Raw genomic sequence first — 12401 nt, 5'->3', positions numbered from 1 at the left:
TTGTTTCAAGAATGGGTAGAAGAACTGGACAACAAATTTCTGGCACAAAAACGAAAGGTTGCTCTTGTTGTTGACAACGGTCCAGCACATCCAGAAGTAGAAAACCTGAAAGCAATCAAGCTTGTGTTCCTGCCGCCAAACACAACATCTAAGACACAGCCAATGGATCAAGGGGTAACCCGCAGTTTAAAGGCAAAGTACCGAACAGTTTTGGTGCAGAAATACACCAGAGCAATTGATCAACAAAAGTCTCTACCAAAAATTAGCATTTTGGATGCAATGGACATATTAGCCGCATCGTGGTCTATGGTATCTGAAACGTCAATCGTTAACTGCTTTGCCAAAGCTGGCCTTTCTTCCGAAAATCAACATCAGGCAGCATCAGATGAAGATGACCCTTTTAAAGACTTGGTGGAAGAATTGACGAAACTGCAAAATAGAGATCAAGAAATTGCTCCAGCCAACACAAGTGCAGAGGATTTTATTGACTGCGACGACCAAGTCTTAACAAGAGCAGCATTGCCAACTGAAGATGAAATCATAGCTGAGTTAATTGGTGAAGAGGTTGTTGAAGTTGAGGACAGCCAAGAAAACAGCCAAGAGGACAGCCAGTAAAGCAAGAACAACCCTTTGACAAGCCAACAACGGACGAAATAAGAGATGCGATGGAGGTAATATCAAGATATGGCCTATTCTCAGAGAACGGAGAAGTGCTCCGTAAGCATTTCGTTAAAATGAATGGTGTTATTGAGAAGGAACTGGTTAGAAAGAGAAAACAAATGACATTAGATGCTTATTTTTCTTAATGATTTAGTTTGACTTGTAATTTTGTATTAGTGACTACATACCTTTATTGCTGCCTGTTAAACCCTCCAAATTTGAAAAAAATTGGATTTTTTGGGGTCATCCGATAACTCGAACATTCGCTATCTCGAACAATTTTTTGTTTCCCTTCAGAGTTCGAGATAGCGGATGTCAACTATACGCAAGTTTTAAACCCGAAACTTACAAATGGGATCATGATTCAACTTGGTGGCCAAGAAAGTCCAACTCATGAAAGTATCACTGAATTACCTGCGAGACCACAAACAAAAGCCTAATCGTTCAAAGCTGCTGCTAACGTTCTAGATCCGTACATTTCCAAGAAAAGAGGGCAGCCTTTGGCTATCGAGGTTGATTTCTGGTGGATTGTTTTTCGATCCTATGCTTATGTCCGTGGTCATACTCAAACAATTCAAAATTGGACTGGATTCAATTACTTGATATCTGAAACAAGCACATACTTTCACCAGGTAAGAGAAATGATGGTAATATATGCCATCAAATCTAGATATTTGTAAAACTAATAAATTGAAACAGCGACGTTGAGAAATTTGGTTTTTCCTAGACTTGTACACAATACATGCATTCACTGAATATCTTTTCTTACTTTAGGTACCATACCTCCCAGCGATAAACCAGTCCCCTACGAAGCTGGAAACCGTGCTGGAGCTTCGGTAGCTGTCAAAAGCCAAAGCCCTGAAGCTTGGGTTGTCAGCGACAGACGTTGTTCTTGATTTGGCCAACTGCTCAAAAGCGGTCGAAATTTTGTCAAATCTCCTGTATACGGAGTTGAAAGGGAGCATTCCACACATCGATGGTCTTCCTGGCCATCATTGGGAAAAGATTTGCTAACGCTGGCCTCCGGGACATATTGAATTTGATAGCAAATTTGATAGGTATGTTAAGTAGTATAATACCTTATTTAAAACCCACAATCATGGAAATTTGCTTTAAAATGCTTACTCTAGATTTAAAGGAGAATTACTTCTGGGTTTTCCAGGAAATGCTGCCCGATAGCGGAATCGCGAGATTTACTAGTTTGTTTTTGATCTGCAAGATCGAGGAGGCTGTTCTCTTTGGGGAAGAGTTTTATTCTGATACTAGACGGAACATGTTGTTTTATTCTACCCTCAAATCTTTGAGTAGTGCGTCCTACGTAGCCAGAATCACACTGGCACGTAAACTCATAGATAACGGAACTCTTTTCAGTGTTAGGAACGCAATCTTTTTGGATGGATGGAAGGGCCTTTTTTGTACTGTAAACAATACGCGGATTGACAGCAAAGAAACAATTTGTAACGGCCTGTTTAATCTGACTTTCAAATCGCCAGGAACTGTTACCGAGCCAGGGTAACGAACCAAACCAAATGTTACTTCGGCCGAGAAACTTTCGATTTTCTCCTTCATATAAACCGAAATGACATCCTCTGGAAATGACACCTTTGCTTTCAATCAAATGCATTTTTTAGACAAAAACATGGTTTGATCCTAAAATTTTTGGACGTGCACAGATGGGCAAGAAACATCTTGTTGGGCTGGCAATGTCCCCTTGGCTTCGTGCCTGCATAGCAACGACATAACAAACAGTAAATGCGGACATGTCAAACTGATTTTCAAAACAATTTTCATCAAAGAGGAATCATAGGCCAACTATTGGGAAAATTTCAGGGCCTGGTGGGGAAATTCCTCACTATTTTGTATGTTAATTACTTAATCTAAGCCCAGTCGGAATAAGTGTAGATAAGAGAACACTGTAGCCCCTGGACGTGGTGTGTTTCAGTAGAATAACAAGATCCTGCCCCCACATAGTTGTTAGGTCATGTCACAAATACATTTAGCAAGCTTATAACATTAAGGTTTCTTCGAAATAACTATGCAATTTTGCACCCAAAAAAGTTCAATAATGAACCATGCTTATGAAACTTTTATCATAATCAGGTATGACACTAACATGGACTTGCAGTTTAATTGCTATAGTCCGCCCTCTGATGTCCAAGATTTCAACAGTCGGAGGCCAAAAGATCTGAATGGTAATTTTGATGCAACTCGACATGCTGACAACAAAAACCAGATTCTAAATGGTCGGAAATGGTGCGCAAAGCTAGGGCGTGGCCCTAACGTTTCCAAAATTGTTGAATTTTGTCTTTCAAATTTTTCAAATCTGATGATACCATCAGAACGAGATTGCAAAACTGAGTAAAAAGTTTTGGCTGTCGAGCCTTTTCGTTTTGTCAAACAACTTGCTTTCGCAAGTTTCATGACAGCACAGACGCATAGCAGTGGAAGTGTGCATGTTATGATAATAGCATAAGGTTTGGTACAAGTACACAATCCGATATTCTGAATAAAATGAAATCCATACCAAGCTTAAAAAATTGACCAAATAGCCTTTTTTGAACTGGGGTACTGGTACCCAGTCCTCTTTTAGGTATACCACAAAATCGTTTTAACTTAACAAGTTATAAAATTTAAACTTTTTTCTGGCGTTAATTGACGTGCTGAATAGCAAGGCCGCAATGAGACGCAAAAACAACAAGGCCAGGTGGGGAGCGTGATGAACCCCCTTTTGTGCTGTTGAAATTCGAGACACCAGAAAAGACGACTTTGTGGAAATACGAAACCTTGTTGTAAGAACACAGCCTAGACATTCGTAGACAGTCTTTCGTAACTATTTACTTCCTTTTGTTTTTCGACAATTGCAGTTATTGGATGCACGGATTTTGTAAGTAATCAATGGATTATATTAAACTATCGAACATAATTTAAACTATATTACTTTACTATAGCTTTACTCTTTTTCGAACACCGTTTTGTTATTCATACGTATGATAGCATTATCCTTAGGTCGCTGTTTCGTTTTGTTTACGAAACCTGTATCCTAAGAAGTATGTATTATTTGATTTGATTTGATTTTTAATTTGATTTTGATTTAATTCAAATTTTACTACATTTCTAAACATGCTAGTTAGTTATATAAATTATAAACAAATTCACTGAAGAACGCAACAACAACGATAATATTATTCAAAAGACAAAACGAAGCACAATTCTTAAGGAGGCGCCTTCAAAGTAGGTTGGCTAACGAGATGAAGGCCTCCCTTTGTTTCAGTGATCTATATGTTCATCTATAAGTGTTTAGTTGAATTAAATTAAATCACTTTTCGGACTAAACAAGAAATTTTGCAAAGCTCACTGATTTTAAAATAGTTTCTAGAAGATAATTTTCAAATATTTTTCGAATAAGGATTTAGAAGAGTTAGTTCTTATTTCTACAGGTAGATTGTTCCATAATTTTGCTCCCATATATCGAGTTGATTTCTAGCCGTACTGTAAAGTATTTGCCATAGTGAGGAAGAGATCACCACGTGTTGATTGCCTTGTGCCATGACAGTTAATAGTTGTATTAGGAAAAAAGAAGTTATGAAAATACATTGGAGCTAGCTTATTGATTGATTCATAAACAAAAGATAATAGTTTCAGTTTAAAGACATCTGAGTTTCTAAGTAATTTTAAGTTTTTTAAAATAGGAAGAGAATGAGCAAAGAATTCTTGATGTGATATAGCTCTAACAGCTCTTTCTCGTAATTTGAATAATGGCTCAATATGTGAATCAAACGTTTGTCCCCAAACAATAATGCCTTATTGCAAGAAGAGCATTAACAAAGCATTATTAACTGATATTAATGTAACTGTTGGAAGAAGGTTCCTAATTATGAAAAGAATGTCACAGGTTCTTTGCCAGTTTTTTTGAGAGTTCAGCAAGATGATATTTCCAATGAACTTGTTCATCCAAGAGAAGTCCTAAGAATTTGATGTATTTTACCTTGATGTATTGTTGTTGTTTTAGTTACCGCACTTATCAGTAAGGCATAAGAGTCGAATCACGACGCTCAGTCTATAGTATATACTGTGGTTATCTGCTCGCCAATAGAGTAACGACTACCCTTGAGGGCGTGACAGCAAAAAACCCATTCCCGAGCGAACTGCAAGATGTCAACAAGACAGGGTACAGTGTACGACCCTGAACAAGAAAAAACCGCCATTAATCTGAACGTTGCAGCAGTATCATTCGTCAACTGCTAACAGCTTCGTCGAAGATGATCAAATTAGCTGTGTTTCAAGAAGCTCGCAGCGAACCACCTCCTCAGTGGCATCTATAAGAGCAAAAGCAAGAGCCGAGGCAGCAAAGGCAAAGCTATTTTTTGCAAAGAAACAAGCCGAGCTAATGAAACAGGATGCAGAAAAAGCTGCACTGCTGGAGACTCAAAAACTTCAATGAATTGTCAACGAAAACACATGAAAGGAACACTTTGAGGCAGATATGGCAGTACTTCAAGGAGAGCAAGAAGCAGCAATCGCTAATGCCGAGGAAATAGTATACGAAACTGCAGATCTTGAAGGTGAAAACCAACTTCAACCAGATACAGTGCCAAATGATTCTATTCAAAGAAAGGAGGACTTCGTGAGAGTCCATGCTCAAGTAGTGAGGATGCAATTTGCAGTTGATGAAGAGCAGCCAGTCACAATAAAACTGAATCGAGCAAGACCACCATGCTCTACAACCAGGGCCGTAAATCTGTCATGTCATTTGGGGGGGTCAGCAGAGCGAATGAATATAAAGTGTGCAGTGGGTCATGGCACCACCAAGCAATTTATAGTGTGTGTTAAGGAAACAGTTTGAATGGCAAACGATTTAAAAAACAAAAATGATTGTAGATTTACTAAGGTTTTTCAGCCCTAAAGAGGGTATTTACAGATATTTCTTAGCATGTTGACTTTTTGTATTTGAGTTGATAACATTTTTCAGAGACAGCTTGAATAAATTAAACCTAGGGGGCTGAGAATCACGCTCAGTGATGTAGGAAGACCCACCATGGTTGGGCCGACGTGAAAGGAAATTTTTGAAATCATACTTTCTAAATAGCTATAAAAGCATCTCCCTGACCAAGTTTAACAAAATACTATACCGTTCAGGATAGGCAAATCGACGTTTCTCAGAAGAACAGAGACTATTGTTTCTGGGAGAAATTGGGAAGGGGAAGAGTCTAGTGACGGATATTGGGGAAATGCTTAAACTCTAGTGACAGACATTGGAGAAAAGAAAGAAAAGGTGTTTTCTATTCGAGAGCAAGCGTTTTTTTTCTTGAAACCATATCGGATTCGAAAACAATTAGGATGTATCTAAGAACATATTCGGGCTCCAAATGAAAATTTTCTTAAAAAAATCAAGGATGGGCAAAATTTATTGCATTCTAACAATAAAGAGTTTAGTCATTACTTCTCTCTATATTAAATGCAAAAGTACTTATTTGTTGCCGTGATACTTTTACGCAGATTAAAAATTAGCGTAAATTACGCAAATTAATTTTACTTCTTGTCCTCTTTGTCTTCTGGCCTTGTTCCTTGTTCCTGTGCAGTCAAAATTAAGGAGCTATTATGGATGTCTTGGTACCTCAATCTGACTAATAGAGGTTCAGAAATTAGGAACGACAGGACCTAGGTTTTGAGTAAGGATTTTTATAAAAAGGCGTGTATCAAAATATGTGTAATATGAGTTTGTCGAGATTTATGGCGACTTAAACGATTCTTTTCTTACATGCTTTTTGAGACTTATTCAAGGGGAGACCGGTGGATAGAATATTTGGGGCTAATTTCCCCTCCATGGGCATCGTCACTGACTCGACACCACTCTGCAAACAGCCATCTACAATAGTCGATTTGCACTTGGCAATAGTCACCATGACATAGTGGCTGAGGTATGTTGCAATAACTCAGCGAAACTTTGTTAGGTTCTAACCCAGCTGCCGGGGATTCCTTTCTTTAAAAGTAAATGACGATAATTTCTAAAAAAATCGTTTTGCTCCAGATTTTTGGGGGGGTCCAGTCCCCCCCGTCCCCCCCCGGGATTTACGGCCCTGTCTACAACAACAAGGTTTGCTCAGCAGCCCATAATGAAGGCAGAGCCTACACTAGGCCAAGGCAACACTTTTCGCAGCCTCAGTCAGCAATTCAGCAGGGTTTCCGCCACTAGACGTCCCTGCCAGCACCACCAGGTCTGACTCAGCACTCTGGTTTTGCCCTGGCACTCAGCACGCATGTACCAAGTACCACACGACGACAGCCTTTGCCAGCAACCCTTGAAGCTCTACGGCAGCAACAGCCTGAAGCCTTCTCAACCCTGACAAACACCTCATGAAAAGAGAGCTGATCACAACTGGCCTCCTCAAATTTGATAAAAACCCAGCAAATTTTAGAGCATGGAAAGCATCCTTGAAGTCAGCAACTGAAGACCTTGAACTTACTGCAGGAGAGGAGCTGAACCTTGTGATAAAATGGCTAGCGGAGAAGTTCCCCAGAACGGTAGCCCCACTGCGGACGATCAACATCGAGAGCCCACAGGTTGGCCTGCAAATGGAATGGGATGCCTTGGAGAAGAGATATGGGAGTGCCGAGGTGATAGAAGATAAGCCGTTCTTGACACAGCCAAAGGTTTTAGAAAGATGCTGGAAAAGCTACCTTACCCCTTGCAAGAAAGATGAATGAGAGTGGGATCGTCATATAAGAGGGAAAAATATGCTGTACTCCGGCCCTTTGAAGTCTTTGTTAACTTCATTAGTATGGAAGCAGATATGAGAAACGATGTCAGTTTCATTACATCAACCAGAAACGTAGAGAAGCTGGCATCCTCAAGACCTTTCTACAACACCGTGGCCAGAGAAACTGGACTGGGTGCCAGTACCCCCAGAGGACTGGGTACCAGTACCCCAGTTCAGAAATAGCTATTTGGGCCATTTTTTAAGCTTGATATGGATTTCATCTTATTCAGTATATCGGATTGTGTACTTGTACCAAACCTCGTGCTATTATCATAACATGCGCAATTCCACTGCTATGCGTCTGTGCTGTCATGAAACTTGAGAAATCAGGGTGTTTGACAAAACGAACAGTTCCAACAGCGAAAACTTTTTACTCAGTTTTGCAATCTCTTTCTGATGGTATCATCAGATTTGAAAAATTCAAAAAATTCAAAAATTCAACAACTATGGAAATGTTAGGGCCACGCCCTAGCTTCGTGCACCATTTCCGACCATTTAGACTCTGGTTTTTGTTGTCAGCACGTCAAGTTGTATCAAAATTACCATTCAGATCTTTTGGCCTCAGATTGTTGAAATCCTGCCCCCATATTGTTGTTAGGCCGTGTCACAAATACTTTTAGCCAGTGAAGCAGTTGAGAAGCTCATAACATTAAGGTTTCTTGGAAAAAACTATGCGATTTTACACCCAAAAAGTTTAATAATGAACCATGCTCTGTTTATATAACTTTTATCGCAATCAGGTATGACACTAACATGGACTTACAGTTTAAAATGATCCCCTGATTGGCTGTAGATTTAGCAGAATGTTAACTTTCTTTTAGGTGCAGAGTTGGTGAAAAGTTGCCATATCCTGCATCTGATTTCTAGAAAAAGAAAATGAGCAATTTTGAGAAGTATGACTCAACATCAGCCCATTATGATGATGGTAGGGTCCCAGCTGGTGCTTCTGTTTATGCAGTAGTAATACAGGACTATCTTAATAAGCCTTTAAATGAGGTATGTTAATCAACATTGAATGTTAATATTCTTTTGATTTATCAATAATTACAGAAACATGTCTGCTGTCTCCTATTCTTGCCCTGCTCTGGCTACATCTCTGCTTCAATCAATTTTTGCATCTTTTTCTTAAAATTATATGTTTGATGTGGTTTCAAACCCTTGTTTATTGTTGTTTTTCATCTAACATCTTAGTTGCAAAACTTTTTTCAATGTAGATACACCTACTCGATGCGGGATGTGGCACTGGAAACTACTCCAAAGCTTTTCTTGACAATGGAATCGGCAAAGTTTCATGCTTTGATGCCAGCAAAGGAATGCTGTCAAAAGCGAAAAACAAATTGTCAGACTACATTGCCGACAAGAAAGTTGCTGAAATCAAGCAAGGGTTTCTGCCTAAGATACCCTATGAAGATTGCGGTTTTGATGCAGTTATATTTGTTCAAGTGTTACACCATATTGACACCCCGGAAAGCAACTTTGCCAATCTGAAGGCGAGCATGAAAGATGCATATCGTGTTTTGAAACCAGGAGGAGTCCTGATGATAAATTTCTGCACAGGCAACCAGGTAAAGTCCTATGTTTCCCTCCCCTATTCAGTGATATATTCCCAAAGATTCTTTCTGTTATGTACATAACTCACAGGCACCGCGGAGCGTTGAGAAAAGTGGGGGGTCTAAAAAAAGTGGGGGGCCAAAACCGTATTAAAAGAGGCTTTTCTGGTAGTTTAATACTTAATATATGGCATTTTTTGCAAAAAGTGGGGGGGGGGCTAAACCCCCCAGTCCCCTTGCTCCACGGTGCCTTATTCAAGGGTTGTAATTTTCTCTGGCATGATCTTCAAAACTGCATTGCATGCAAGTCAGTGACCAAAGTGGTAAGATTTTTAGGAGTAAATGATGTAATATACAAGCATCATTATGGTTTTCAAGAAAATATAGAAACTTCAACTTCAACTTCAATTTCAACTTCCTTAGCAGTCTTAGAGCTTCAATCTCAGTTAAGTAACAATATAGAAAAATGTCTTTCCTCTTGATTGCATTTCTACATTTCTTGATTGCAGTAAGGCATTTGATACTGTCAATCATAATGTCTTATCAAAAGAACTAGAACACTACGGTATTAGAGGAGTTGCTCTCTCGTGGCGTAAATCATACTTAAATAAACGAGCTTAAGTAGTAACTGCAAATGGTGCAACTTCAACTGAACAAGAAATAAAATGTGGGGTTCCACAAGGAAGTGTGCTTGGACCTTTGTTGTTCCTGCTTTACATCAACGACATACATAGCTTTGCTAAGCTCTACTTGATTTCCGTCTCTTTGCTGATGACACCAGTATCTTATTTGCTCTGATAATAACCTTGATCTCATCTAGAAAACCATCAATTCATAACTAGCAAAAGTATCTGAATGGTTACTAGCTAACAAGCTATCATTAATGTTTCGAAATCTAACTCACTTCTGATCTGTCCAAGAAATGTAACTAAAACTATAAATCTAAGCATAAATAATGAACCACTTAAACAAAAAAGTTATACAAAATATCTTGGAATAATGATAGATGAAAAGCTAAATTGGAAGCACCATGTAAAACAAGTAAACATTAAAATATCTAAAGGTATTGGAATTCTTGACAGATTAAGAAACTTTGTCCCAAAAAGTACATTAAGAACACTCTAAAACTCATTTATTCAACCTCATGCACTCTATGGTATAATAAACTGGGGATGTGCAAACCTTAGAACCTCTAAAAAGCAACTTACGTAAAGCTATAAGAGTAGCTGACTTTGCTCCGTACACAGCACAAAGTGACCCAATTTTTCAACGTCTAAAACTCTTGAACTTTGACAAACTCTACAAGCTTGAAACAGCAAAATTCATAAGACAAATCGTTAAAGAAAATAACTACACTAACTTAGGGCAAGAATTTCTAAAGACAAAAAGCCTTCATCACTACAATAAAAGACAGTCTTCCTGCCTTGGTTTCTCTCTGCAAACGATTTCTACAAATTTTAAGAGAAATTTTCTTACATTTGATGGTATCAAATTTTTGAACTCTCTGCCACTAGATCTGAAAAAAGCCAAGAATAAAATATCCTTCAAAAGTAAAATGAAAAATTACATTTTAGAGTCCATTTCTTAGAGTCATAACCTAAGTGAGCTTGATGCAAATAATCGTACGTATTATAAACCCTTTTTAAGTTTCTTTCATTTTATCTTATTTTAATTTGCTTTTGGGTTACTTTAACATTTAAAGCTGGTGCTTAATATTTTTCCTGATTCTTACTGTTATTATTCAAACTAAAAAAATTGTAATATGTATATATCGTCCAATCACGTCATCTGGGCACATGGCTTTCATAGCTCCGTGTTCAGTGATATCCATGTGTCCATCAGCTAATTAAGAAAATACTAATGTTGTTTATCTTAACCTTTTTGTATTACTTTCTCTTCAAATTTACATTACTGATTGTACTTAAACAACTTTAGAATGACGTAACTTGTAATAAGCTTGATATGCTGAAAAAATTTTTAAAATGTGACATGCACAAAATTTTCGTATAGCCTTTACTGCTACTGTTTTGTTATTTGTTTGAGTCAATGCGTAGACATGTCAAATGTAGTTTTATTTAGGCTGTACATAAAAATATGAAATGATTTTTTGTGTGTAGAATTCAACACTGAATTGAAACATTAAAAAACAATGCCACATCAATCACGATGTTTGATTTTTCTACCAGCAATATACAAAAATATAAATTCTCATTAGGCAAGGACAAGCATTCCTAATCAAACGTTGAAATTTGTGTGATTTGGCCAGCAAAGTAAGTAAATGTTGCACAGCCTGAAATATTGTTTGTTAGCCAACCAGACATTTAAAAGCTACGGTAAGTTATATAAGAGTTGGAAGATGACATTTTTGTTGGAAAACATTTGACAATAACTTTTAAAATAAAAGATAACAAATACATGAAATTTCCAGATTTTTGCCGATGTCTAAACAATATCGACACATTCAAAAGCATAACAATTTATTTATCTATAATGAAATTGCTATGTTTGCAAAAAGCCACTTTTGTTTTCTTTTGAGGTGCTGTATGGGGCCTGGTATAACAATTTGATCCCAAGAAGTACAGCTATTTATAGAAAGAAGTACATGCCACAGGAAGATTTGCTTGATTACTTAGAAAGTATTGGTTTTGAGAGTCCAACAACAGTCACCCGCCCAGGTGACATCGTCTTAACGAAGGAGAAATACTTTCGCAAAGATGGTCCTATGGATCCCAAATGGAGACAGATGGATTCCATTTGGAGAAATGCTGAAATCGAGAATGAAGTCGAAGAAGCAACGAAGGCGTTGCAAGAAAAATTTGACAACAACACCTTTGATGCTTGGTTTGCTGAAGTAGAGAAAAAGAGAAAGTCGATTGGAATCACCACTAGCATTTTTGTCCAAAAGCCCAGTGCATAGGCCTAGACAAACAAATTTTTTTTAAAATTAAAATGAGAGGGATATTTTTAATATATGTTAACAATTTTGAATTGATGAATTCGGGCTGTAATTAAATTGTTTTTACACACTGTCATTCTTTGTTTACAACCACGTTTGTTCTTTATTTGTTTACTACTGCTTTTCCTCCGACCTCCTGCCTGTTGTGTGGTTCGAAAGTCTTGTCTCATACATGCCATTTCCTCAATAGAACGAAAAAAGGAGGGAGGGGCTATATTTGGAAATAGGGGGCAGAGTCATAACTGACTATTAGACTTCGGTTATAGAAAAACATTTACGGTACGAATTCATTTTCATTTCGGGGCTTATGTGAATGGTCAGAAGCCACGAAATGCTCTTTCTGGTGGATTAGCTGAGAAGCTAGCAAGGACTCGTAATCGCATAACACAACATGTATACCTGAGTGCGTGTATGTATATATGTATGTGTATTGGTGTGTAATTGTATGCATGTATATATGAAACACTCTATATGAAA

The 12401-nt window shown here is 37.9% G+C and overlaps 1 protein-coding gene across 2 annotated transcripts; it reads left to right on the top strand.

Annotated features, from left to right (window-relative positions):
- Positions 1-1188: 1188 nt before the first annotated feature.
- Positions 1189-12014, top strand: LOC135685998 (uncharacterized). 2 transcript variants are annotated; one of them, XM_065202133.2, is made up of 5 exons: positions 1189-1292; positions 1435-1718; positions 8240-8414; positions 8633-8983; positions 11505-12014. In XM_065202133.2, exons 3-5 carry the CDS (start codon positions 8295-8297, stop codon positions 11883-11885), a joined length of 852 nt encoding a protein of 283 aa, XP_065058205.2. In that variant the 5' UTR covers positions 1189-1292; positions 1435-1718; positions 8240-8294; the 3' UTR covers positions 11886-12014. The 2 variants fall into 2 exon arrangements, with proteins under 2 accessions (XP_065058205.2, XP_065058206.2); XM_065202134.2 differs by lacking the exons at positions 1189-1292; positions 1435-1718 and adding an exon at positions 3413-3544.
- The last annotated feature ends 387 nt before the right edge of the window (positions 12015-12401 follow it).

Source organism: Rhopilema esculentum, chromosome 6 (assembly GCF_057945365.1).
Source record: "Rhopilema esculentum isolate cy_ngs chromosome 6, ASM5794536v1, whole genome shotgun sequence".
In the NCBI taxonomy this organism is placed as follows: Eukaryota; Metazoa; Cnidaria; class Scyphozoa; order Rhizostomeae; family Rhizostomatidae; genus Rhopilema; species Rhopilema esculentum.
Note: the sequence above shows the minus strand (reverse complement) of the source record. Positions and strands in the feature narration are given on the sequence as shown.